Below are 27,743 nucleotides of genomic sequence, written 5' to 3' on the forward strand. Positions count from 1 at the left end.
CGTGCTGGTGGCCGTGAGCGGGAATAGAACCTCATACCCGGACGCATCCACGCGCCTACAGGGCAAGGTCACTCGGCTCGCGAGCGCGGAGTAGCACAGGGGAGGCGCAGGATCCGATCCGGAGGCGCAGGATCCGATCCGGATACGTTTCGTGTGCGCGCGCATGTTGAACTTCTTTCGCGTCGTACGTCGCTCATCGGAGCTGTCGCCGCTCGCGACGAGTGAACCAAACCCGCGTTACGAACCACCGCTGCGACGAATGAGCGCGCCCACACACACACACACACGCGCACGACAACAACAACAACTACATAATAATACCAAAAAGAAATTAACGACTTGGGCGCAGCTATTGAAGCCGCCAGTGACTGCGGCGGTGGCATTTCGTAATGCCACTATAATTGGCATTGTAAAGTTCAAGTTAAAAAGGTCTCCGTGAGCCGACTTGCCCAATCACCCCCCTCTCCCTCCCAACGCCACCCCCATCGCCCCCTCGACGCCCACCCTCGGCCTCCCCCGGACCCCCCCCACCACCCCTGAGCTGTTACTCGCGCCCCGTATCCGCTCGTCGCTTCGCAGGCTGTGCGAGATTCTGGGCGCGGTTACCACTTGCCTCGTGTGCGTGCCACGAAGGAGGGCCCGGCGCCCGAAACGTCGCCTATTTAAAAAAATTTTTTTTTTCCATTTTACATTTTTGTTAACGGCCAAAGTGTCATATATTGAGTTGTTGTTGTTGTTAACTCCTGCTTGTGCACCGCTGCCAACGCTACAGCAGCAGCCAGAAGCAGTCAGAAGCAGCGTCGCCAAATGATTAGCAAGATGGCACGTGGCAAGCAATTACGGGGCCTGTAGGGAATTATCAAGAAAAAAAAGGGGGGGGGGGTAGGGGGGCAGGTGGATTAGTGTGGAAGGGGGGGGGGGTAAATAGGAATATCGGGGTTCAAATAGAGAGACCTCCCAGCGCAGCGGTTGAAACTGTGGTTGCGAGTTTCTTACGTCGTGGGGTTCATTGCGCCCGCCTAGCCGAGTCGATCCGCACGTCGTATGTGGGTGGGGTGAAGTGTGGGCACTTGGTTTTTGACCAGCGTGGAAGAGTGGGTCAGCAATATTCACCCTACAGGGCGGCTCTGTAGAGGTCCGATTCCAGCCTTCCAGACACACCCTTCCAGACATCCCCCTCCAGACATCCCCCTCCAGACATCTCCTTCCAGACATCTCCCTCCAGACATCTCCCTCCAGACATCTCCCTCCAGACATCTCCCTCTAGACATCTCCCTCCAGACATCTCCCTCCAGACATCTCCCTCCAGACATCTCCCTCTAGACATCTCCCTCTAGACATCTCCCTCCAGACATCTCCCTCCAGACATCTCCCTCCAGACATCTCCCTCCAGACATCCCCCTCCAGATATCTCCCTCCAGACATCCCCCTCCAGACATCCCCCTCCAGACATCTTCCTCCAGACATCTCCCTCCAGACATTCCCCTCCAGACATCTCCCTCCAGACATCTCCCTCCAGACATCTCCCTCCAGACATCCCCCTCCAGACAGACATTTCCAGACATCCCCCTCCAGACATCTCCCTCCAGACAGACCCCTCCAGACATCCCCCTCCAGACATCCCCCTCCAGACATCCCCCTCCAGACAGACCCCTCCAGATATCTCCCTCCAGACATCCCCCTCCAGACATCTCCCTCCAGACATCTCCCTCCAGACATTCCCCTCCAGACAGACATTTCCAGACAGACCCTTCCGGACCGACAGCATTGCAAGAGAGCCGAGGAACTGCCTGGCTGCCACCTTCGTTAACCTTTCACCCTGAATAACAAGATAAGCAAAACGGAACGGGCAGGGGCATATAAATAAAATATGAGCGGCGCCCCACAATAATAATTCAGCGCTGACGCCGCACGGGCCATTACGACAGCGCACAGGCAGCCCTCAATCACACGCGCTGACTTTTAATCTGGCACGGTCTCGTTACGTTTGGCCTGGATAATTTGCCACTTATTTCTGCGCGTGACGTTAAAAATGTGATGTTTGCAGGCGGGCGGGCGGGCGGGCGGGCTGGCGGGCGGTCGGACTGTCGGGCGGCGAGAGGTTTTGTTAATAAGGAGTTGCCCTGCCGTGTGAGTGCGTGCGTGCGCGCGTACGCTTGTCCGCTGCTAGCTTAAGGACGGCGCGCTCTTTGTCATCATCATCATGAATCATCAACCATGTTCAATCCACTACTGGATGATGCCCCCCCCTCCCCTACCTCCGCCCCGCAAAAACCACCGCCCTCCCCCGACGCAACGTTCCATCTGACCCTTGCTTGCGCACAAGCGGATGTCCATCGCTCCATCTCCGCGGCGGACGTCCGTACTCGTCGGTCGCGTCCTCTACTCTGGCTGCCGCTCCGACATTATTCTCGACCGTCGGTCGAACATCCCTTGCGCATCGTAGGAAAATGTGATGCGTAAGCAGGGATCTCATATCATCATCAGCCCATTCTCTATCCACTGCTGGCGCCAACATCACCGATCCTCGGCGGTTACCTCCTTCGACTGCTGCTCTGCAGTTATTCTTGCCCGGTGCCCATAATGCCCTCTAGGAAAAGTTACATTTACGATTCAATCAGATCACCTTGGTAGCTCTTACGACCGGGTTTTTTTTTCTTTACCTAGTAAGGGCCACTATGCTATGTAGCTATTGTTATAAGAAGCGACCTGGCCACAAAAGATGACTCAACGAAGTGGCTTATCACGTGGAAATTTACAGTCAAACACTCTAAATGCGTGATGTTGTTTCTAAACGCGGAGACAAAACCCGGAGGACCCGGAGAAAAATCCACGCGACCACGGTGAGAGAGAGAGACACACAAACTCCAAACATACAGGCACCAGGGTCGGGATCGAATCCACAACCTCCTGTATACCAGGCGAGGGAGTTACCGCCTCGTAACGCGGCCCTAGCTGGTAGCGCGTTCGCTGCTTGATGCAGAGGTTCGCGGTTCGCTGCGGTCCGGCCGCCCTGGTTAATGCTGTGGCCACGTGCGTTCACCGTAACATACGTCTGTTTAACGCGTCCCGTCCCGTCGTTCGAAAAAGAGTTCGAGGCCGTTGTGTGCCGGCATCACGATCGAAATTTGCAGAATTTGAAAAACAAATCACGCCAAAAAACGCACCCGTGTCCTGTTATGCACACCCGCTGTGAAACTAACGTTTTATTTTACTGGGTAAAGCCCCACTGAGCAAATGATAGCTCAACGAAGTGGCTTATCACGTGGAAATGTACAGCAGTCAAATATTCTAAACGCGCGTTCAGTCTAAATGCGAAGGGGAAAAAAACCGGAGGACACGGAGGAAAAAAAACTCCACGGGGGAGAGAGAGAAAGAGAGACGTGGAAACTTCTAATATCCAGCAGCAGGCGCCAGGGTCGCGACCGAACCCACGAGCTCTTTGTGCACATGGCGAGGTAGTTAACATCTCGCAGGCACTAGCGCAGCCTGCGCCTGCAGAAATACAACAACAGCAGCAGCAGCGGCAGCAGCAGCAGCAGCGCCTCCTCGCTTCGTGATGACGGAAAGCCTCGCGCTGGACGAACGACGAAGGCGCGAATAACAAAGGCGCTCAATTGTTCAAAACAAACACGCACGCACGCAAACAACAACAACAACAAATACCAACCACCCCCCCCCCCACTCTCCTCCCAAACCTCCGCACGATTTAATTTCGCCGGCTTTTCACGTTCGTCGGCTTTTCAAAGTCTCGTGAGCCCGAGTGGGAAAAATTCGGGGAAAGCGAAATGAATATGCGGGGGGGGGGGGGGGGTAGGAGGGGGGTGAGGGGAGGACGGGTAGGAGGGGAGTGAGGGGAGGGGGAGTGAGGGGGGGTAGCAGGGGGGTGAGGGGAGGGGGAGTGAGGGGAGGTGCGTGGCTTAAGGTGACAACTGCGACCGTCTCAGCCGGCATCGAGTTCCGTGCGAGGGCCCCATGACGGCTTCAGCGTAAATCTTCCGCATCATCTCCGTAGCCTTTCATATAAAACCCGGGGAGGGTGGTGGGGTTTTGCCTAAGCCGGCTAATTTGGTGGCAAAACTCAAATTTCACCGTCGGAATTGCAGATTAACAACCGGCTTTAATGCGCAAATCTTTGCCTTTAATGGATACGTGTCACGTAAATTTTAAGCGATTCATAATGGCGGTGTGTGAGAAAGAAATATATTTTTTTTCGTGGCAGCGACGACGACGGGGTGGGGGGGGGTATGGGGGGTGTGTGTGGGGGGGGGGGGTGTGGGTTTTGTCTAGTTTTATGAATGTCAGCTTTACGCCTCGGGCAGGTGTGCCGTGATTTATTCCCGCGGGCTTAGGAAATGCTGCGACGGACAGCAGCGGCTTTACTGGCCACCGTAAAAAAAAAACAACAACACAAAAAAGGTGGGAAAAAATAAAAACACGTTTCAAAAATCACAGCCGCCGTAAAGGACGCCGAATGTCACAGGCACCCGCCACTCTCTATCCACTGCTGGATGAAACGCCTCCAGCCCCTTGTCGTGTCATTTGGCTCCTCGATCTCCACCCACCCCCCCCCCCCATTTCTCTTGTTACTCCCCCACCCCGTTTGCTTGTAAATGCCACCGCCGTTTTGCCGGCGCGGCCACGTCATCCTGTGAACGGGTGAAAGTTGTAACGCCCGCGGTGCCACGGCCGAGTTAAGGTCACCGGAGCTGCAATCCTGAGATTCGCCGGTCCGATTCCATCTCATGAAGGGGGGGGGCAGTTTAAAATGAACATACAAAAAAAACAAAATGGGGCGAGTTTCTTAAATCACCCCCCCCCTCCTCCTCACCCTCGCACGACAAATTTGGTTTCGTCACGGTTAGTTCAGTGGGTCTCACCTGCTAAATTAAAAATAAACATTGTTTAGTCTGTGGTCAGCAAGGCCGCTTGAAGGCGGGGGTAACGGCACGGCAACAATGGGCGAGATGTTATCTACCTCGCATGGTAGACAGGAGGTCTGTGGGTTCGATCCCGACCCTGACGACGCCTGTTGCACATTGTGAGTTTGCGTGTCTCGCTCTCTCTCCCTCTGGTCGCGTGCATTTTTGTCTTAGGGTTTCGAATATTTGGACGCTATACATTTCCACGCGACGATAAGCCACTTCGTTGAGCTATCACTTTTTTTCAGAAGATCACTTCTGAAAAAAAAATAGCTATATTGCTCAGTTTGGCTTTACCTGGTAAACTAAACGCATGTTTTTTTTTTGCCTTCCCAAAAACATGTGGCCAGCGTGCAAAAGGAAAAGGCTGAATGAATGCCACTCTAGAGGGGCTGTCGGGAGGGGGCCCTCGAGAGCCGACAATTGCAGGACTGCGCTTCCAACCCCCCCCCCCCCCCCCGTTAACCCTTTGACCCGCGCGGGGCGCACGGGAGAGGCGCACGCGCAGCGGATGGCACGGCCAACGGAAGCGAGGGGCGTGCCCCAACGCGCCTCCCCCGTGTCTCAACGCGCCCAAACGCCTCCCAACGCGCCCCAAAGCCTCCCAACGCGCCCCAAAGCCTCCCAACGCGCCCCAAAGCCTCCCAACGCGCCCCAAAGCCTCCCAACGGGCCCCAAAGCCTCCCAATGCTGAACTTCTTTCTCACCGTACGTAGCCACCTCCGTGTTAATCGGAGTCTGCGGGGAAGAAAGGCGAGCGAACTAAACGAACTGAAACGTCGCCTGGGTAGACACCGGAGTGCCCACGCTTTAACCCACCACTCGAGACTTGCCGATCGGCTAACATTTCTCCATCCGTTTATGCTTCTCGGTGGACAGAGGCCGTGTTCAGTTTGGCCGGGTGGTCGAGGGGAAGGGCTTTGCCCTGCTGTTTTGCTTGCCAACCACCGCGCACTGCTTCCCGCTCGCGTTCAGAATTAGAGCCCCCCACCCCCCGATAGGAAGATATTTGGGCCTACTCTTCCAAAGCTGGACAGATGTTCCCTGGGTAGACATAGGAGTGTCCGCGCTTTAGCCCACCACTCCAGACTTTCCGATCGGCTAACAGTGCTCCATCCGTCTATTCTGCTCGGTGGACAGAGGCGGTGGTTGGGGAAGGGAAGGGGGGGGGGGGTGTTTGGGATTTAAGTGCCGCGCCGGGAGAGGTTGAACCGGGCAACCTCTGGATTGCAAGCCCAGTTTGCTCACCATTCCACCGTGGTAGCCCCTCTGTATATATAATGTAATATACATTATATATACAGTATAATACACGTATTTATTTGGAAATCCATTGCTGGATGTATAGGCCATGGTGGTCAATGGGTTAGCTTGACTAGACTTCAGCACGCTGGTCAGTGTGGGGTTGGTGAAGAGGTGAAGGGGGGCTGGGGGGGGCTAGCCGGGGCGGGGGGGGGTATCCACCAGATGGGTCAGATATCACTCTACACTGATGTTAGCCGCAGACGGGAATACAAAACTATTTAAAACATTTTTTTTTATATTTTACCAGTAAAGGCCCCCTGAGCTATATAGTTCTTTTTCAGAAGCGATCTGGCCACAAATGAAAGCTCAACGAAGGGGCACATCGTGTGGAAATATATAGCAGCCAAATACTCTAAAAAGCACGTTCATCCTAGATGTGGAGAAAAAACCGGGGGACCCGCAGAAGAATCCACGCGGACACGGGGAGAGAGACGTGCAAACTCCAAAAATACAACAGGCGTCAGGGTCGGCATTGAACCTATGCACCTGGTGTATACGAGGCGAGGCAATTAACATCTCGCCACCGCGGCACCTTCCTTTGGCTGCCACTCCACGGTTAGTCTCGACCAATGGCCATCGTCCCTTCTCGCCACGACTGTGCCCTCTGCAAGCCTCACCCACTCTCCAACCCATGTGTTCCGCTTTCTCTCTCTCTCCCGGTGTTTGTATTATTCCCCTTGTCAGTTTTGTTTTGTTCTATTTTAATTATCGGCATCCAAGTTTCTGATTCGTATGTCACAGCAGGAAACACGAAACATCTCCTCGTGAGCATCCTGGGTAAGTTGCTTATTTTTCCTTCCAAGCATGAATCATGGGTAATTATCTTCAATTTTCGGACGATAGGAGGTGATTAAGTTTGGCAAAGAAAGGCTGAAAAGTCGGGCTCAATATAAGTGTGATGAGAGCGTACGTTAGCCAAACAACTCAACACCATCAAGCACAACACGTTCATCATCCACTCGACATCTGCGAGGTAGCTAACATCTTGCCACCGCGGCACACTGGGATCGAACTCAAGGCCCCAGGGTTCGTAGCGCAGCAGTGCGCTGACCGCTACTCACTCCCATTCCTTTTTAAAACATTTACTTGAAAAAAATTTGTATCCGCTTTTAATTCATCGCGATTTTATTTCATTTCCATCGTTTGGCAAAGCCACCGCTTCGTCGCATGCATTGCCGCCCGGCCCCGCCGCTCCTCTGAATCGACAACGCGGGGCGAGATGCTTCGGAGGTGCCGTAAATTGGATTTAAGCGGCGAAGGAACGGCGGAAATCTTTAGCATTAATTATTTATCACGGTGCAGTAAAAAAAAGAGAAATCTTTAAGGAGGGGACGAAAAAAGAGGGGCGGGCGTGGGGGGGGGGGTGTGAGAGACAACCGCCCACACACCCCCTCCCCCCAGACGACGGTTGTCAATCCACCGCAGTGACAAGAACAACACAGACAACACATCACCACTATCGGCGTGAAATGGTTGATAATTGAGGAGGGCTTTTTACCCCTCCCCCCCCTCCACACCCCCCCCCCTCCCAGCCACAGGCGGCCCCACACCCCTCCCCCCTCCCAAAAAAATAATCTGCAGCTTAACTCGTTCGGCCTCGGTCGCCTTGAGAATAATAAAAAAAATAAAACGTGCGATGCATCAGAGACGCTGCACCGGTCGGTTTTTGCTGTTTCTTTCCCCCCCCCCCCCCCGGCTACTTCCCAGCGGCGTGCGTGACACGTGGGATCCCCCCCCCCCCACCCCCAGCCCCCTCCCGCTCTCCCCTTCATCGCTGTCGGTACCGGGGCCATCGTCTGGAACCCGAACTTCGCCAAGTCGGTCAGTGCGTGCGTCGGTGACGCCGGCGAGCACAGCCGCGGGTAGCCAACGCGGGGGGTTCTTACCCGCGTGGTGTTTGGTGTGAGTAGTGGGGGAGCGGTGGTGTGAGTAGTGGGGGAGCGGTGGTGTGAGTAGTGGTGTGAGTAGTGGGGGAGCGGTGGTGTGAGTAGTGGGGGAGCGGTGGTGTGAGTAGTGGGGGAGCGGTGGTGTGAGTAGTGGGGGAGCGGTGGTGTGAGTAGTGGGGGAGCGGTGGTGTGAGTAGTGGGGGAGTGGTGGTGTGCGTAGTGGGGGAGTGGTGGTGTGAGTAGTGGGGGAGCGGTGGTGTGAGTAGTGGGGGAGCGGTGGTGTGAGTAGTGGGGGAGCGGTGGTGTGAGTAGTGGGGGAGCGGTGGTGTGAGTAGTGGGGGAGCGGTGGTGTGAGTAGTGGGGGAGCGGTGGTGTGAGTAGTGGGGGAGTGGTGGTGTGAGTAGTGGGGGAGCGGTGGTGTGAGTAGTGGGGGAGCGGTGGTGTGAGTAGTGGGGGGAGCGGTGGTGTGCGTAGTGGGGGAGCGGTGGTGTGAGTAGTGGGGGAGCGGTGGTGTGAGTAGTGGGGGAGCGGTGTTGTCAGTAGTGGGGGAGCGGTGGTGTGAGTAGTGGGGGAGCGGTGGTGTGAGTAGTGGGGGAGCGGTGGTGTGTGTAGTGGGGGAGCGGTGGTGTGAGTAGTGGGGGAGCGGTGGTGTGTGTAGTGGGGGAGCGGTGGTGTGAGTAGTGGGGGAGCGGTGGTGTAGCGGATGGCGCCTGCGCTGCGCGACGAACCCGGCGGCCCGAGTTCGATTCCCCGCTCACGGCCAATGCCGGTGACGATTATTTGAACCGGTTCTGGGCCTCCCCTAGGTGGACTCAGGCTCAAATGAGTATCTGGTGCGGTGTGTAAACATCGCCACTGGGGGGTAAAAGGCGGCAGGGCGTGGTGCTGGCCACCCACCCCCACGTGTACCGTACAGGCCTTCATAGCTGCTCGCTAACACAACACTTGCACCAACAGCCTGTTAAGGCTATATGGGGGATCTTTGTCTTTGTGTCCGTTTGTACGAAAGAGTAAAAACCTGCAACCTTGCATTGTAGATCAGAGGTCGGCAAACCACGATAACAAAATGAGCAAATGTGTGTTTTTCTCTCTTCAAATTCGGTTTATATATTTAAAAAAACCCTCAATATTTCAAGGGCCACAATGAAATGCGGCGAATAACGGGACGGCGTCTGGTCCCTTCGTAAAATAACGTCTCGCGAAGCGGTTCCTTCAAGAGCCGCACGTGCCAGACCCACCGCTCGAATTCAGCGGGCCTTCACCTTTGCCTTGCACCCCTTTGGTTCTCAATCGTTAAAAAAAACCAAAGTTCAATGTAAATTAATACACGGGGCTTTGTCCAAAATAGAGGTATTTTGGGCGAAATCGCGTAAATATGTCGTTATAACCCGCCCCGCACCCGACACAGCCAACTAGCGAGGGTTGTCACGTATAGAGAACGTGGCCAATTCGTCACTAGTACAGCCACACCGGTTGTGTGTTTGAGAGCCAAGCCACAGCATTTACAATCTGAGCACGACGTTTCGCAAGTAATTACAGCTAGCTTCATCAGGCGACAGCCAGATTTGTGAAGAAGTCCACCTGTTTCGTAGATTATTGTGACCACGCTTCTGCGCTCTTGCGTTAAGTGGGGGGTGCGCGGGGCATATTGGTCGCGAAAGCCTACATGTGAAACTGACATCGGGTTTAATGAAACAAAGTAAGTTGTTCTTACGTGCTCGTACTAAAGTCGTGTTTTTCGATTATTTACCTTCTAAAAAAAACACCCCTGGCCGTGTCTCGCACCCCCAGAAAGGGACATGTCGCACCCCCAGGGAGTGCGTGCACCCCCAGATGAAGAACCACTGCTCTGGATGAACCAGCGTGGCAGTGACAGCACAACGATGGGGGGTTTGTTACATCCCCGAACTCTGCTGCGCATGGGACACATAGCTCAGTCGCCCATCGGCCGAGCTGAGCGGCGGCTGCATCGGTACGCGACATCGCGCACGTGGCCTCGACGAGACGTCAAGAGGCTCCCGAGTGCGATTCAACGGCGCCTCGCTTTGTGTGTGAGTGTTAGAGTGTGTGTGCGAGTGTGTGTGTGAGCGTGTGTGAGTGTTTGTGCGAGTGTGTGTGTGCGAGTGTGTGTGTGCGAGTGCGTGTGTGTGCGAGTGTGTGTGCGAGTGTGTGTGTGTGTGCGTGTGTGAGTGTGTGTGTGCGAGTGTGTGTGTGTGCGTGTGTGAGTGTGTGTGTGCGAGTGTGTGTGTGTGCGCGAGCGTGTGTGTGTGAGAGTGTGTGTGTGAGTGTGTGCAAGTGTGTGTGTGTGCGTGTGTGTGAGTATGTGAGTGTGTGTGTGTGAGTGTGTGCGAGTGTGTGTGCGAGTGTGTGTGCGTGTGTGCGAGTGTGTGTGTGTGCGAGTGTGTGTGTGTGCGCGAGTGTGTTGTGTGCGAGTGTGTGTGTATGAGTGTGTCTGTGTGCGTGTGCGAGTGTGTGTGAGAGTGTGTGTGCGAGTGTGTGTGTATGAGTGTGTGCGAGTGTGTGTGTGCGTGTGTGTGAGCGTGTGTGAGAGTGTGTGTGTGTGAGCGTGTGTGTGAGAGTGTGTGTGTTTGCGAGTGTGTGCGAGTGTGTCTGTGTGCGCGAGAGTGTGTTTGTGTGCGAGTGTGTGAGTGTGTCTGTGTGCGAGTGTGTATGTGCGAGTGTGTGCGAGTGTGTGTGCGGCGAGTGAGTGTGCGCGAGTGTTTGCGAGTGAGTGTATGTGCGAGTGTGTTGTGTGCGAGTGTGTGTGCGTGCGAGTGAGTGTGTGTGTGTTTACGAGTGTGTGCGAGTGTTTGCGAGTGTGTGTGTGTGAGTGTTTGCGAGTGAGTGTGTGTGTGAGTGCGAGTGTGCGCGAGTGTTTGCGAGTGTTTGCGAGTGTGTGTGCGAGTGTTTGCGAGTGAGTGTGTGTGTGAGTGCGAGTGTGCGCGAGTGTTTGCGAGTGTGTGCGAGTGTGTTCGAGTGTGTGTGTGTGTGCGAGTGTGTGCGAGTGAGTGTGTGTGTGAGTGCGAGTGTGTGCGAGTGTTTGCGAGTGTGTGTGTGTGCGAGTGTGTTCGAGTGTGTGCGAGTGCGAGTGTGCGCGAGTGTGTGTGTGTGTGCGAGTGTGTGTGTGTGTGCGCGGTCAATGCACAAAAAAATAAATTGGCCCCCGCTGATTCCATTCGACCCGCGAGGCTCGCGCGGTTTATTTTCTTATTTAAGAGGTGCGACGTTATACCTCCACACCCCCACCCCTTTCCAGGCCCACGCCACCTCGCTGCGTCCCTGCGTTCGTTCGACACGCGCCTCCGGGGAACGGTGAAAGTTTTCTATCTCTCTCGCTCTCTCTGGTTCTCTCTCGCTCTCTCTGGCTCTCTCTGGCTCTCTATCGCTCTCTGGCTCTCTCAACTGGCTCTCTCAACTGGCTCTCTCTCTCTCACTCTCTGGCTCTCTCTCGCTCTCTCTGGCTCTCTCTGGCTCTCTCTCGCTGTCTGGCTCTCTCTCGCTCTCTCTGGCTTTCTATCGCTCTATCGCTCTTTCGCTCTCTCTAGCACTGTCGCTCTCTCTGGCTCTCTCTGGCTTTCTCGCTCTCTCTCTCTCTCTGTCTCTTGCTCTCTCTCTCGCTCTCTCTCTCTCGCTTTCTCGCTCGCGTGCAAGGTCAGGCGATCGTATTTTTGACCTGCGCCCCGGGGCTGAGGCACACATATTCCTTGGGCGTATTCCCCCCGGGGATCCTTGCCGAATAACAAGCTCGCGTAATTCCGTCGCCGCTGCTGGCTTTTCCAGACACTGCGGCTGAATGGCGTGGGGCGCTTCTGCCGGTCGGATTTTCGTCCGTCTGGTTGGTCGTCTCGTCTGTCCATGAGTCTAAGTCCGCCTGCGTGTCTGTCGGTCACTGGTGGGTCAGCTTCTTTCCACGTCGTCTCATCCGCCTTGTCGGTGCGTCTGTTTGTCTGTCAGCCTGTCCGTCCGTCTGTTCCGTTGAGTGGCGAGGTCGATCGTTAGCATCGCGATACAATCGTGCGCGCAAGCCAATCAATGAAAACAATGTGTGTTGTTGTTGTTGTTGGTGTTGTCGTCCGTTCATCGTTCGGGTCACCCGCGCAGCCACTAGAGGCGTCGTCATTCTGTAATAAATAAAAACAAATCTCCAATCAGTTGAATCGCTGAATCGCGACGAGTCGTCGACTCTCCGGAGCGAACAAAAAAATCAGCCATCGTTTGACTGATGGCCAAACACTTCCAACCTTGCTACAGCTTCCATTCTTATTACATGTATAAAACATCTGTCATTGTGTGTGTGTGTATATATATGCAGTATATGTTTCTGCTTTGAAAGCGACGTCCTTCGGCAGTCTCCGCAGTCAGCAGAACGCCGCGGGGACATCGGTGAACGGTCTCCGAGAGGCGCCGAAGGTGTCCATGAGATGTTAACTACCTCGCCCGGTATGCACGAGGTCGTAGGGTTCGGGTTTGCACGCTCTTACTCTCTCCCTCGTGGATTTTCATCTCCGGGTGCTCCGAGATGTCCCTCCGCATTTTGGAACCGACGTGCCTTCAGGGTGTTTGGCTGCTCTACATTTACAACGCGACGATGAGCTACTTCGTCAAGCTATCATTTGTGGCCAGGTCGCTTCTGATAGATATAAAAAAAGATCTACATAGCTCAGCGGGCCTCACCTGGTTCAACACAAGCAACAAACAACAGTTTTACTGTTTTAGCTTTTTACCGCTCCAAAGAGTGTAGCACCACGCCGGACGCCGCTAACGCTCGCTGGAGCCAGCGGCACACGCTGTGGCTCTCACTCGAACGTCGTCGTTCGTCGTCGTCCGCCACGACCGATCCCACTGCGAGTGGACGAACGCCTCTCCCCACGCTGCCTGGGCCCTCTCGCGACCCCGCGTTGTCCGTGCGAGCGGCGCGTGGACGTCGACCCCGCACGCAGGCCCGCCCGCCCGCCCGCCAGCAGACGCCCCCGTCCAACATTCTCGGCATCCGTCCTCGGGTTGAGCGACCCACAACCCGCTTCGACTTGTACGCGCGTGCGTTGGACTTCTTTCGCACCGTACGTAGCCTCGTCGGAGGTGCGGGTAAGAAGGGCAACAAACTAAACAAACAAAAAGCAGCCCTGAAGAAATGTATTTTCAATCTAGATGACGATTTAAAAGCGCGTGGCTCCAGTGGCTGCACTGGAAGGCAAGAGCGTTCCAGACGGCCGCGGAAGCGCATCTGAAAGCGCGCCGCGGTGGCCACAGCCTTTGTTCGATGACTGAGCCGAAAGCCGCGCCTGCGAGGATGAGCGGAGAGTTCGCGTGATGGTGGTTTATGCTGCTTGACGACATCAGCGAGGTGATTGTGGTTCAACTCTGCGTGTAATGGATCCGGCTCGTAAAAAAAGAGTGTCGTCGCTCCATCTCCGCGGTGGACGTGCTGTGTTGTTGTTGTTGTGTCGAGTACGTTCCCCTCGTTTCGCTGCCACTCCGTCGTTAGTCTCGACCAAACGGGCGCCGTCCGATCTGCCAGCGCCCACTTTTCCCAACGGTCGGAACGATGCCATGGACCTGCGTGTGTATCTGCAATCCACGTGTTCCTTCTTTCGGGCCGAGTAAATGCGCGTGTATATACGTGCGGTTGGAAACTTCGCCGGACGCAAGCATGCGAGGGGGGAACAATCTATCCCATGAAGATGGAACCAGGCTGTGGCAGTGTCACGTAAATATCCGGGGAGCCACGGAACGTCGCCTCCCCGGCACTACACCGGGATGGGGGTCTCACAGAAAACGTCTGTTCGGGTGCTGATCCACCAGCCACCGCTACCCGGCCAAAAAACAACAACAACAACAACTAATTGCTCCAAAAAAAAGCATTTCAGGAGATGCGGTGATTTATTTGTAAGCGTAATAAAAACTTAAAGCCACCCTGTGTTTATTTTTTTACCGAAACGAAATACCTTGGGCCAAATTATGAAACATTCCTGGGACGAAATTATTTTGTTAAAATGTATTTTCATGGTTGCCTAATTAAGGGAGGGGGGGACGGGCGGGGTGGGAGGGGGAGGTGCAGGAAACGCATCGGGCGTGTAAACTCAATAAAACATTGCAGTCGGGGGCATCGCCTTATCAAGTGTTGGGAACTGATTAGGAAGAAAATAAATGTTGGTTAAGGAGAAGCCGCCGAGGCGATTCCAGCAGAGCGAGCGTGCGGCCGACGCTCGTGGTGGTGCGAGCGACGTGGAGTTTCCTTCGCGATTATTATTTGGGGTCCTCCTTTCGTTTGTCTCCTTCATTTCCGTCCGCTCGTTTTGTTCTACCTCATTACGGCAGCCGTTCTCACTCGGGGGTGGGGGGGGAGGGGCGAAGCGACAATTGTAAACGCTCGTCAACGTAACGGGGGGGGGGGGGGGGGGAAGGAATTTCGCTCGCGTATGAGTAAATTGAAAGAAGTGGCACGGTATACTAATTCCTTAATTTTCTTGTTATTATTCACTTGTTTGGCTTTTGTGAGAAAATTCGAGCCGCCTCGATTATCACGACTTGAGCTCAGATTTTAAGCTATTCAATGTGTTGCTTTCACCTCGTCTTCTCCGTTACAGCCATCGTCTGACATTAATACACCGTACTTATGAAAAATATGTTTTTTTTATTCTGTTCTCCAACTGTATCAACCGTCGATGCCATTCAATGAGAACACAAAAAACATTACGGGCACGAGTGCGTGAAACTGTTAATATAATTGGCTTTAAGTGTAAGCACTCATCAGGGTGTCGTGATATTTAAGACGGCAGTGCAACGCAGCCGCGACGGGAAACGTGAGCCAATCCTACCACCTTTGTTCAAACATCTTCACTCCACTGCCAACAGAATCTTACAATTATTCTTGTTGTTACTCAGTTGGGATTACACACACAAAGACGAAGACTCCCCGGTATAGCCTCAACAGACTGTTGGGGCAAGTGGCTCTTAGCGAGCACCTGTGAAGGCCGGCACCACGCCCGGCCGCCTTTGTCTCCCCAGTGGCGATGTTCACACACCCCACCAGGTACTCATTTAGAGGCTGACTCAGCCTTAGGCGAAGGCCCAGGGCCTGTTCAGATAGCCGTCACCGGCGTTGGCCGCGAGCGGGAATCGAACGTGGGTGGCCGGGTTTCGTAGCGCAGCGCGACCGCTCCCAGACACACAGCAGCAGAAGCCGTGGGTCTCTACCGCCAGGCTAATGCCGGCTTGCAAGGGGGCTGCTGGTTCAACTCTATTGCCGCGCGGTGACAGCTGAGTTTTTTTTCCGAACTCGTTTGAGATGCGATGCGATTGGAAGGGGCTCAGGCGCGCCTCGGAAAAAAAAAGACGATGTCAGTAAGTGATCACTTTTTAGCATCGTCGATTGGTATATCCCACAGTCTCGTCGTATAAACATTGCAAACGTTGTGGGTTTAGTCTCCGATACACCGGCGTGCTGAAGGAGTAAAATATTGGCATGTTTTGTCGACGTGACAAAACCTGGCTAATTGGCTGTGTCGGGTGGTGGCGGGCTTAACGACAACACTTATATTTACGCGATCTAACCCAAAAAGCCTCGATTATGGATTTTCTACATTATCAGCTCGGTGGGGGGGGGGGGGGGGGGCAATATTTGATTTGCGCAAGATGCGGAAGGCAAATGTCAATGCTCGAACGAAATGAAAAATATATATTTAAAAAAATAATTATTTTACACCGTCGCTGGAAAACAAATCTCATGGTGGTTGTCAGGGGGGGGGGGCTAATTCTGTGGTGATTGGGGGGAGGGCGGAGTGGGCGGGAAAGCTCCCCCCCCTCCCCACCAGCACGCCAGCGCGTTGCGATGCTTCAACCAAAAACAAAGTGGGAGGGGCGCGGCGGGGCTGGGCTGGGAGGGGGCACGCGATCTGCGGCCACAAAGTTCACGGACCCTTTTCGTGAAACGCTTTGACGGCCGCCCACCCCCCCCCCCCCCAAAAAAAAAGGAGCCAGGGGCAGCCAAGCGGACGGCGCCTAGTCCCTGATGTACGCCTGCATCTCGTGAAGCCCCTAGTGCCCGGGACCATCTCGCACTTACAAATTACGGGCGCGCGCGTGGGGAGGAGAGGAAGCGCCGAACTTGTATTGTTGTTGTTGTTATCCGCGCTGTCTGAATGGTGGCTCCCACAGTAAAACAATGAGGCCCTGCGTTAGGGGGGTGATGGGGGGGGTAGGGCATGTTAGTGGGGGGATTTGTATTAGGAGGGGAGGGGGCTGTGGGGGCCGTGGAGGGGCGGGGGTGTGATATATTTACAACGATTTGCACGAATGTGTTTTGCAGCGATAGGGACCGGGTGAATGTAACTTCTGCTCTGTTTGAGATGGGATACGCGCGTCTGTGTGTGCGTGTGTGTGTGCGTGCGCACGTGGGGAGCGGTGGTGCAGCAGTTAGCGCGATGCGCTACGAACCCGGCGACCCGAGTTCGATTCCCACTCGCGGCCAACACCAGTGATGATTATATGAACCGGTCATGGGCCTCCTCTAGGCCGACTCAGCCTCAATTGAGTACCTGGTGCGGTGTGTAGTAAACATCGTCACTCGGGAAACAAAGGCGGCCGGGCGTGGTGCTGACCACGCATCCCCTCGTCTGCCGTGCCCCCTTTCATAGGTGCTCGCTAACAACACTTGCCCCAACAGTCTGCTGCAGGCAATACGGGAGATCTGTGTCTTTGTCTTCAATGTGTGGTTGACGCACAAAGCTACGAACTCGGTGACCACACTTCCGTTCCATTGCGCTCACGTCCAACAATTATATGAAGGAGTCCTGGACCTCCCCTAGATCGACTCAGCCTCAAATGAGTACCTGATGCGGCATGATAACATTCGCACCGCGTGGGAGTTGGCCACAACGCCCACCCCAACCTCCCATGACCACGTGTGCCGTGCCGGCCTTCATCTAACAGCACTTGACCCGACAGCCTTGCACATACTACACTCGGGGTGGTGGTGGGGGGGGCATCTTTAATCTGCACGCGCGAGCGTCCGTGAGTGCACGGCTCTACTTTGACCGACCCGAGCGCCTGCTCCCAAATGCATCACCGCGGAGAAAAATAACAGCACGGGTACAGAGAGAGAGAGCGGGGGGGGGGGGCAAGGCGGGGTTAATGCACGGGCTGTGTGCTCTGAGCAAAAACGCCGCGTGCTTAACTCGGCAGGCAGGCGGGGAAATATGCGACCATTGAAAAGTTACCCTTTTTTGGGGGGGGGGGGGGGGGGGAGATCTGTTTTTTTGTTCCTTCCTTGAGTTTGTGAGCCACACTGGGCCAGAACTGGGCAAGGACATCGGAGCCCCAAATCCATTCGCCAAGTGTAAGCGGCGGAGAGCACGCAGGCTTAGGCGTTTTTTGACTTCTATCGCTCTAGCAAATCACTTTTGAGAAGGTTGCAATTTGAAGACACACACGAATTGCAACAAATATAGAGTTGAAAAGAAGAGGAATTGAAATAACATTTTAAAATATATATTGTCCATGATTCTCATCCTGTCTGGGACACCGGTGATAAGAGTTGGCTTTACCGAGTTTTATTTCATAATAATAATAATTAAGTCGCCAACTTTCTTTCCCTCACCTTCCTGCGTAACAATTGTATATTTCCTCGCGAGATTCTCAATTGTTTCGAACGTAGGAGGCACTCGGTCGCGATTCTCAGTTCCCCGTCGCGCTCGCAAAAGATTCCCTCTTGCTGAGTGAACTCAACGCTCGCGATGGATTACCCGGTGATGGTGCGACCCTTGACTCAGCGACGCTGCTCAAAGTGCTCCCGCTACTGTGTGTGGCTGTGTGACTCTTCGTAATGTGCCCAATAAAAAAACACACACACATGTTTAAACATGTCTTTCTCATCAGGTTCCCCCACGATGTAAAGAAGTGAGGTCTCCAACTCTCATTATCCACTCTTTCTCCTGACTCGCCTCTAGATTTAACTGCCATGAAGACGGGTCATTGCCTTAAACGTCGTCTATATATTTTTTTCTTTTAGTGCCACTGTTTTTTTTTCTTTCAGAAAAAGAATCAGAATATGTATTTTACACTGGAGGAATCCGCTGAGCTATAAAGCTTTTTTTTCACAGATGTCCAGTAGTTTGACAGATGTCCAGTAGTTTTACAGATGTCCAGCAGATGATGCACGTGTTGTATTTGATGGTGTTGAGTTGTTTGGCGAACGCACGTGACTTATGCTCTCATCACACTTCTTTTGAGGCCCAACTTTCCATGATTTCTGTGCCAAGCTCTATAACCTCCCGTCGTCGGATAATCAAGATAACTGCCGATAAGTCACGCTTGGGGAAAAAAGAGCAACGCACCAAGGATGCTAACGAGGAGATTTCCCAGTCGCTGGGTATTACCTGCTGTCACGTACGGATCAGAAACTTGGAAACCGATAATTAAAATGGGACGAAAAATATTAGAAGGTCAATTATACAAACACCGGGAGAGAGAAAGAGAGTGAGGGGGGGGGGGGGATGCATGTGTTGGAGAACAAACGGAAGTCAGAGAGAGATCGTTGACTGTTAAGGAACGTGAGTGGGGCTTGTTCAGGCTACAGTCTTGGCTAGAAGGGTCGATGGCCAGTGGTCGAGGCTAACCGTGGAGTGACAGCCAAAGGAGGGGGGGAAGGGGTATCCCAGTGGCGAGATGTTAACTGCCTCGCCTCGTATACAGGAGGTCGTGGGTTCGATCCCAACCTAGACGCCTGCTGTATATTTGGAGTTTATTGTGTCCCTCTACCCGTATGAAAAATAATAATAGGTTTTACCCTTTCTGGCAATTAAGCAGGTGTTAAGCCGTTGAAACACCAAATAGATGAATTTTGCAAGGAATAAAGCCTTCATTAAACACCCAGGGTACTTGTGGTGGACATGCAAACAAACACGCTCTGACAGTGTCTGCATTCTCTTTGAAACTGATTGGCCTACCCGCGAGGCAGCCGTCGTTTTGGCCTTGTCTCACCGGCGCCGTCAGACCAGAGAACGCCAAAAGGCGAAGAGCACAAAGACAATGCCACTATCAGGGCATTCATAGCTCGGGGTTGAGCAGCTACAACATGGGACCTTTTTTTTGCGTTTAGAGTATTTGGCGGCTATCAATGTCCACGTTTATGATGAACCACTTGGTTGGGCTATCGTTTGTGGCCAGGTCGCTGCTGAAAAAGAGCTACGTAGACTCAGTGGGGCCTTACCTAGTTGAAATAAAAACGAGTTTCGCTGATAGTTTTAGGGGGACATCTCCCAGACGATGACCACGGCGAGGTGGATTGTGGCACCGGGCGGACAGCCGCTAGTTTGGCGATGGTGGTGACTTTAATGACTTAACCGAAACAGAAGTAATGAAATAATGTTCTCGGGGCGTGTAAATCACGAAAATGAAGTGTGGGGAAAATGACGCCAACAATGCATTGAAGGACCCCTTTAAGGGGTTCAATTTTCCACGGGATAAAAATTAAATTGCCTTCTATTTCCCCATCCATCACCAAACTATTCAGTAATTAATTAACTGAGCGTCGCTTCCGCCCCCCCCCTCCACCCCCCACCGGCCTCGCTTTTCACCCCACCCTGTAATTTCTGCAGCACAAAATGGCCTCAATTATTAACGGTGGCCTAATTACATCTAATGACTCTTTATTCACGAAGGCAGGAAGAGAAGGAGGCGGGGGAGGCGTGGTGTGCGTGGATGTGAGCGTGGGGAGCGGTGGCGCAGTAGTTTGCGAGCTGCTGCACAACGGACCCCCTGCGAGACGAGTTTGATTCCCGCCCACGGTCAAACGCCGTTGACGATTATCTGAACCGGTCCTGGGCCTCCCTCTGGTTCAACTCAGCTTCAAATGAGTACCTGATGCGGTGTGTAGTAAACACCGCCACCAGCGAGACAAAGGCGTCCGGGCGTGGTGCTGGCCCCACCCACCCCCTCGTGTGCCGTACAGGCCTTGATAGCCGCTCGCTAACACAACACCTGCGACCAACAGCCTGTGTTGGGCTATACGGGGGATCTTTGTCTTTGTGTAAGCGTGAGGGTTAGCGAGCGTTGAGTGCGGCTGCGCGAGTTCCCGACGTCGGTTGACGAACGCCTCGGCCGATCCCGGGGCTTCCCCTAGATCGACTCGGCCTCAAGTGCCCTTGTCGAGCATCTGCCGCAGCGTGTGAACAATGGGAGCCGGGAAGACGGAGGTGGCGGGCCCCCTCTCGCGCGCCTCGGGATTTTTCGAGGCCACGTTGGGGGGATCTTCGTCTGCGCGCGTGCGGTTGCGGGTGTTTGAGACGCAGCGTCGCTCCACGGGGGAGTCGGGTGTGTTGGGGCCAGGTTGTGCTCGTGAAAGTTTGGAGGGGGCGGGGGGGGGAGTGGGAATGTGTCTTTCGACCAGAAGAGACAGCGAATAAATACAAAAAAACCCAAACAACATATAATAATAAAATAAAATAAAACGTAAACAAAAACAGTCGATATCTTGACCGGCACCTCCGTGGACCACATCCAGACAAAAATGCAAAAAAAAAAACAAGCGAGCATGATTCGAGAGCGATGTACCGGCAGTCTTGGACGCATGTGGGACCGCGCTTGGTGACCCCTCGTTGCCGGGGTCAGGGGTCATCACCGCAAATATCCCGGGAATGCTGGGAGCCGGGAGCATTGCCGTGGTAACCGTCGCTGTGGGAGATATTGAGAGCGAGGGAGAAAGAGAGGCCGGGAGGGGAAATAAAAAATTATTGTTTTAGCAAAAAATAAAAGTAGAAATAAATAATCAAATTCTGATGACAGCTTAACAAAGGTGATCTCTAACTTAAAAGTGACCCGATTGCAATCTAAGAGAATGTGCTACGCTCTTCTAAAAGTAACTTGACATTTTTGCTTATGTGAATAAATGAGCATCTTACATTATTAATCTGAACAAAGAGGAGAAAACCCATTAATTTTCTAAAATCAGGGGCATTTGTAAATTCAACACCGCTCTTGTTCGTTTTGCTTCATGTGATTTTTTTTATTTTATATTTTTGCAAAACCGAGAAACAGAGAACAGGTCCATTTCCATTTCCGCTTAATCCCTCGGCATTTTCTCTCCAATATTTTGTTTCCATTGTTTTTCTTCTCATTTTCCCCATAGAGTATTTTCGTGAGAGCCAAACCGAGGACGCGCACGCGCGCGTCTCGTTCGTACGTGGCGAGATTCAGCCGCTGCAGGCAAATTATACAACCCGCGAATTAGTTACGTGAGTTGAATGGATCTGCGGCCGGAGATTTCACCAACGGCAAGTGACAATTTGTCTTGAAACCGCATGGCTAACGAGGCCGGCCTTGCAAAGGACTGTCAAGTGATTTCGTCAGTACTCGACGTAACGAGGACGTGGCGGTTGAACGTTTCTCATCTCATTTTAATGTACCTCCCCCCACCCGCTCCCCTAAAATAATGAAACGGATGCAGCCAGATGCCCGGCTAGTGCCGATAAAACCCTGGGTTCGAATCCAAGCAGTTGCCGGCCTGCGATTAACCAGGGTTTTTAACATGGTCACCAACGACCGCACACACACACACACACCACCACCACACACAAAAAATCCACGTGAAGTTTTTCTTCTGCACTTAATTTGGGCTGAACCGCAGCTCTTGAGAGTTCGAAAAAAATATTGGTCTTGCTTTTACGTGACGGACTTTACTCTCGTGTGGCGGACCAGATGTCACTTGACGGGATCTCAAGAACTAGTTCTGCGATATCCGCTTCCGCGGGGCCGCATTGCACGAGGCTTTGGCGCGTCTCGTGGTGCCGCGTCTCGCGGACGCGACTGTCGATGTAGCAATCGGGGATGAAATCGAGTCGGGCAATAAATAAATAAGTAATATACACAGGGTGCGTCAAGAAAAATGTTAACACTTATATGGTACTATCGTTTTTAAGATGGAAAAAGAACGGATTATACTACACTGTAACGTGATAACAAATGCAATGTTAATAGCTGCAAAAAGTCAAAGAGTCTCTCCACTCGTTCGCCGTCGTTGTCAACGCGTGGCCTGGAATCTTCTCTCCGGGTGATCTCCGGAGCACGGAGGAGGAGGAGGAGGAGGCACATTTCTCGTGGCGTTGTTGCAAATTCCCAGAAGTGTTAACATCTTTTTACGACGCACCCTGCATTACATAGCATCTTAAACAAAAGATGTTTAAGCTACAAGAAACAAAAGTTGACCTTGAAAATGTTGAAACAAATAATAAAACAAATAAGCGCACTGATTGCGCCACAGCGAAGCGAACTTCAAGATCAGAACGTGTGTGTTTTTTTTGGTGGCGGTGGTGGTGGTGGTGGTGCCGTCCTCCGCATAACAATTCGGGCGCTTGTCGCACTCCCATCGAGACGGGAGGACAATTGCAGTAGGAGGAGAGAGGGCTGTGGCTGTGGCCGCTGGCCATGATTGCGCGCAAGGCTTTGCAACAATGACAACGCGTGACCTGCGGAGAGGTTTCAAAGACAATGCGTAGATGTTGCGAGCATGTTTGTTGTGCACGGGTTATTTTGCTTTTGCCACATGTACGCTGTGTGGTTCATGCGGACGTGATTCCTCTCGCGACAACGATGCATGTTTGGTGCTTTGAACATCTGAACACCCCTTTGTAGTGCTAGAAAAGGTTAAAACAAATATTTTAAATGTTCAAACTACCAACAACTTTACATTTCAAGTGACCATGGGCACAAGGAGAGGGGGGGGGGGGGGTGGGGTGGACAGGGTTGTGAATACTTGTGCCGTTGTGCGCATTGGGATCCTATGATGGAATGGGCATTATACATTTGAATAATTATTAGTTGCATGAATAATTTGAGTAGTAATAATTAAAATGAGTAGTAGTAATAATAACAACACATTAGTAGAGTTAATAATACAAAACAAACAACACACGTTGCATTCATCAGTCCAGGGATTTATTCAATTGCTGACAGTGTCTCCGGAGTGCGTGGTGGCGGACAAGATGGTGAGTCGTAACATCTCAAAAATGCAGCCCCGTAGTAAACAAGGAGGAAAGTTCTCAAGCGGCTGCGAAAGACTGTCGAGTTGAAAGTGACTTACCAAACTAAAAAAAAAGGAATTGCACTAAAAAAAATTTGCATTAATTTTTTCATATTATAATTGTATGGGTAATAATTAAACTAAACATATATATTTTTTATTTGATAAGGTAAGGCCCCAATTGAGCTATATAGCTCTTTTTTTCAAAATCGACCTGGCCACAAATGATACCTCTACGAAGTGGCTTAATCATCATGTGGACATTTATAGCAGCCGAATACTCATAAACGCGCGACGTTGATTCTAAATGTGGAGGGAAAAAACCGGAGGACCCGGAGAAAAATCCACGCTACCACGGGAAAAGAGACACCGCAAACTTTAAATATACAGCAGCAGGCGTCAGGGTCGGTATCGAACCCACGAATTCCTGTTTACCAGGCGAGGTAGTTAACATCTCGCCACTGTGATACCCCACGGTAAAATAATAATGTAATACTGCATCACTTGTAATTATAATAGACTCATCGATATAATTATCTTCTTGGTTCACGTAGAATGGAAATAAAATAATAAAACTAAAACACAATAAAATAATGTTTTATTCTTGGTTCTTTCGGTAAAGTCACGTAGAATGGTCACGAAGTTCTGGTTGAATAGATGTCATCATGGAGGGTGGGGGGGGGGGGGGGGGGGCGGGCGAGGGGCCTAACCCCGGCTCGAGTAGATAACTCGCCACTGATGTTAGCCGTGGACAATACAAGTCGGGGTTCGTAACGCAGTGTGCTAACCACTTTTCCCACCGCTCCACGCCAGTAATACGGTACAGTATCAACATCGGCCATGGTCATTCCACTGCTGGATGAAGGAGCACATTAATTAGTATACAGGCGTTCCGTGTGCAGTAATTAGTCCTGCGCTGATATTAAATATAACGTGCGGATGCTGCTGCTGGTGCTGCTGCTGCTGCAAGAGGGCAATGGACGTACGAAAAAAAAACGCATTCGTCAAAAAAACACAGTGGCCTGAAAATAAAATGAAGGCAAAAAATGCGACATTTTGAGCCCACGGCCCTTCCACGAACAAGGTGCTCTGAAGAAGGCGCTCTGAAGAAGGCCCCATGACCGAAACGTCGCCGATCATACGCACGTTTATTTATTGATTTAAGGCCGCGGCATTATCGCTGAACGAACGCGAACGCTCCGAGCGCCAATGGGAGAACCTTGACGCGTCTGCAAACGCGCGCGCGTTCCGAGACATCTTCATTTGCGTGAGAACAGGGCAAACAGAGATAGGTCTGGTGGGGGTTGGTGGGTGGGTTGGGTGGGTGAATTAATAATGTTCACGGACACCATCCCATCAATAACGCGCACGCACGCGCGCCGCAGCCATGACAATGCCGCGCATTAACGCAATCATTAGGCGGGAGGGTGCCCTTCCATCTCTCCCGCCGCTACCGCATTTGCATGGCTTAATTAAGGAGCCGCTGTAATGATGAAACACTCGAGAATGTTCACGGTAACGGGCTGCCTCGGTTGGGTTGGGTTGGCGGCGGCGGCGGTGGTGGACGGCGAGGGGGGAGTGGTGGCGCAACGGTTAGCGGCGGAGATCGATGCCCGCCTTCCGCGACCGATAGCAAACGTCAGCGAATATGTGAACCTGATATCGGACCGTACATCCTGGGTCAGAAGTCGGCAACAAAAATAAAAAAAAACATTTTTTTTTTGGAATTCGGTAGCCATCCTCTCCCCAAAAAACAAAAAAAAACCCCTAAATATTTCAGGAGCCGCAATGCACTGTTGTGAAAAAAAAAAACGTCTTACGAAGCATTCCTTGAAGAGCCGCTACGTGGCTCACGAGCCGCAGGCTGTCGACCCGCCTGCCCTAGATAAACTCGGCCTTAAATGAGTACCCGGTGCAGTGCGTCAACATGACCACTGGGGAGACAAAGGCGTCCGTGCTGGTCACCACCCACTCCCCCCTGCTGTCGTGTGCCGATTGGATATGCGTGCGTGCGTGCATGTGAGCACGTGTGTACACGTGGGGAGCGGTGGTGCAGTAGTTAGCGCGCTGCGCTACGAACCCGGAGCCCCCGTGTTCGATTCCTGGACGCGGCCAACAGCAGCGACGATTCATTATCTGAACCGGTCCTGGGCCTCTCCTCGGTCGACTCAGCTTCAAGATGACTACCTGGTGCGATGTGTAAACATCGCCACTGGAGAGACAAAGGCGGCCGGGCGTGGTGTTGGCCACCCACCCCCTCGTGTGCCGTGCCGGCCTTAATAGGCGCTCGCTAACAGTATTCGACCCAACAAGCTATGTAGTGATTGCTGCTGCTGCAGTGCCAAGTGGATGCCCGTGCACATTTCACACAAAAGAATACAAAAAAACGCCTCCCGCACGCACGCCGGCACCTACGATTAGCACTGTCGGCTACGTACGAGCGCAGAAGAAGTTCCATGTGCGTACACGCATTGACGCTGCGACATTCGAATAACATATATAATCGGCGACGTTTCGGGCAACAACCCTTTCTCATAGCACAGGACAAAGATCCCCCCCCCCATATAGCCTTAACAGACTGTTGGGGCAAGTGCTGTGAGCACCTATGAAGGCCGGCACGGCACACGAGGGGGTGGGTGGCCAGCACCACGCCCGGCCGCCTTTGCCTCCCCAGTGGCGATGTTTTTACGCACCGCACCAGGTACTCATTTGAGGTTGAGTCGACCTAGGGGAGGCCCAGGATCGGTTCAGATAATCGTCACTGGGTGTTGGCCGTGAGCGGGACTCGAACGCGCGTCGCCACGTTCGTTGCGCAGCGTAACGCTAACCGCAACGCCACCGCTCCCCACAACACACACACACGCGCACACACACGCACACACACACGCACATACACGCGCACGCGCGCGCACACACACGCACGCGCACACACACACGCACACACGCACACACACGCACACACGCACACGCACACACGCACACACACACGCACACGCACACACACACACGCACACACACACACGCACACACAACAACAACAACAACCGCCATTCGCCACTAAGTGGCGGTGACGTCACCACGACGCTTGTGCCAGGCTATGTGCACCCTGAGGCCACGTGAAGTGTCGAACGCCCGCTGGCAGGAGGTCACGGGGCAGACCCAGGTGCCACGGGTCGACTGACTGAGATGACTGGCTGATGCACCACCTGTGCCCCCTACTGTGCCAACCTGCTGTGCTTTAGCCACCCGGCGCTCCGCTCGTTGTTCTGAGCGTCGCTCCTCCGCCCTCCGTTGTTGTTGGAGGGCGACTACCTCCAACTGCCCAGTAGCATCCTTCACGAGCCTCCTTCACAGAGGCCGATCTTGGCACCACTGGTACCAGTCATCGGCAAGTCCACTCAGCTCCACGTCCTCCTGTACCACATCACTCCATCTCTTCTCTAGCCCGTGCCGCGCCCGCTTAGCCCCCTCGATCCGGCCGAACAAAAGCTGTTTCGGCATGCGGTGGCTGGGCATGCGGGCTACATGACCCAGCCAACGCAGCCTTGCCCGCCGGAGGAGCTCATCGATGGGACCTTGCCCAGATCTTTCAAGGATCTGTGAGCTCCTCACACAATCCAGTCTGGTTAAACCCAGGATGGATCGTAGGCAGGCCAGCCTAAATGTTTCTAACCGGCGAAGATGTTCCATTAGGGGGGTCCACGTTTCGCAAGCGTAAAGAAGGGAGGGAATGACCGTGGCCGAGAAGACCTGAAGCTTAGTGCGGAGCGACAGACCAGGTAGCTTCCACACAGCGTTACGCAACCGATGAAAAGATATTGCCGCTCGACTGATTCGGAGTGAGACCTCTGCTGTTAAACTGGAGCCAGTCATAAGCACACACACACACACAAACACACACGCACACACACACACGCACACACACACGCACACACACACACACGCACACACACGCACACACGCACACACACACACGCACACACACGCACGCACACACACACGCACACACACACGCACACACACACAAACACACACGCACACACACACACGCACGGGCACGCACGCGCACACACGCGCACGCGCACACACACAAACACACACGCACGCGCACACACACACACAAACAAACAGAGAGGCCTGGAGAGGCGGAAGTTGAATCTTGGAGACCGCGCGGTCTGTTAGAGACTGCGGGGCGTCTCTGTCTTTGGTAAGCGGTGCGGTGGTGTGAGAGGTGTGGTGTTCCTGGGAGCGGTGTGGTGGGAGAGTGGTGTGGTGGGAGAGCGGTGTGGTGGGAGAGCGGTGTGGTTGGAGAGTGGTGTGGTGAGTGAGCCGTGTGGTGGGAGAGCGGGGTGGTGGGAGAGCGGTGTGGTGGGTGAGCTGTGTGGTGGGAGAGCGGTGTGGTTGGTGAGCGGTGTGGTGAGTGAGCGGTGTGGTGGGAGAGCGGTGTGGTGGGAGAGCGGTGTGGAGGGTGAGCGGTGTGGTGGGAGAGCGGTGTGGCGGGAGAGCGGTGTGGTGGGTGAGCGGTGTGGTTGGAGAGCGGTGTGGTGAGTGAGCGGTGTGGTGGGAGAGCGGTGTGGTGGGTGAGCGGTGTGGTGAGTGAGCGGTGTGGTGGGA

The 27,743-nt window shown here is 53.4% G+C and overlaps 1 protein-coding gene across 1 annotated transcript in view; it reads right to left on the reverse strand.

Annotated features, from left to right (window-relative positions):
* LOC116952744 (uncharacterized) overlaps positions 1-27,743 on the reverse strand; it is a 164,244-nt gene that overhangs the window by 19,821 nt on the left and 116,680 nt on the right. The window contains exon 5 of the mRNA XM_076074481.1: positions 20,666-20,785. Within this exon, the coding sequence (XP_075930596.1) occupies positions 20,666-20,785 (120 nt within the window). The remainder of the gene's footprint in view (positions 1-20,665; positions 20,786-27,743) is intronic.

The sequence above is a fragment of the Petromyzon marinus genome, chromosome 48, assembly GCF_048934315.1.
Source record: "Petromyzon marinus isolate PM22_M1 ecotype Great Lakes invasive population chromosome 48, UKy_Petmar_22M1.pri1.0, whole genome shotgun sequence".
Lineage (NCBI taxonomy): Eukaryota > Metazoa > Chordata > Hyperoartia > Petromyzontiformes > Petromyzontidae > Petromyzon > Petromyzon marinus.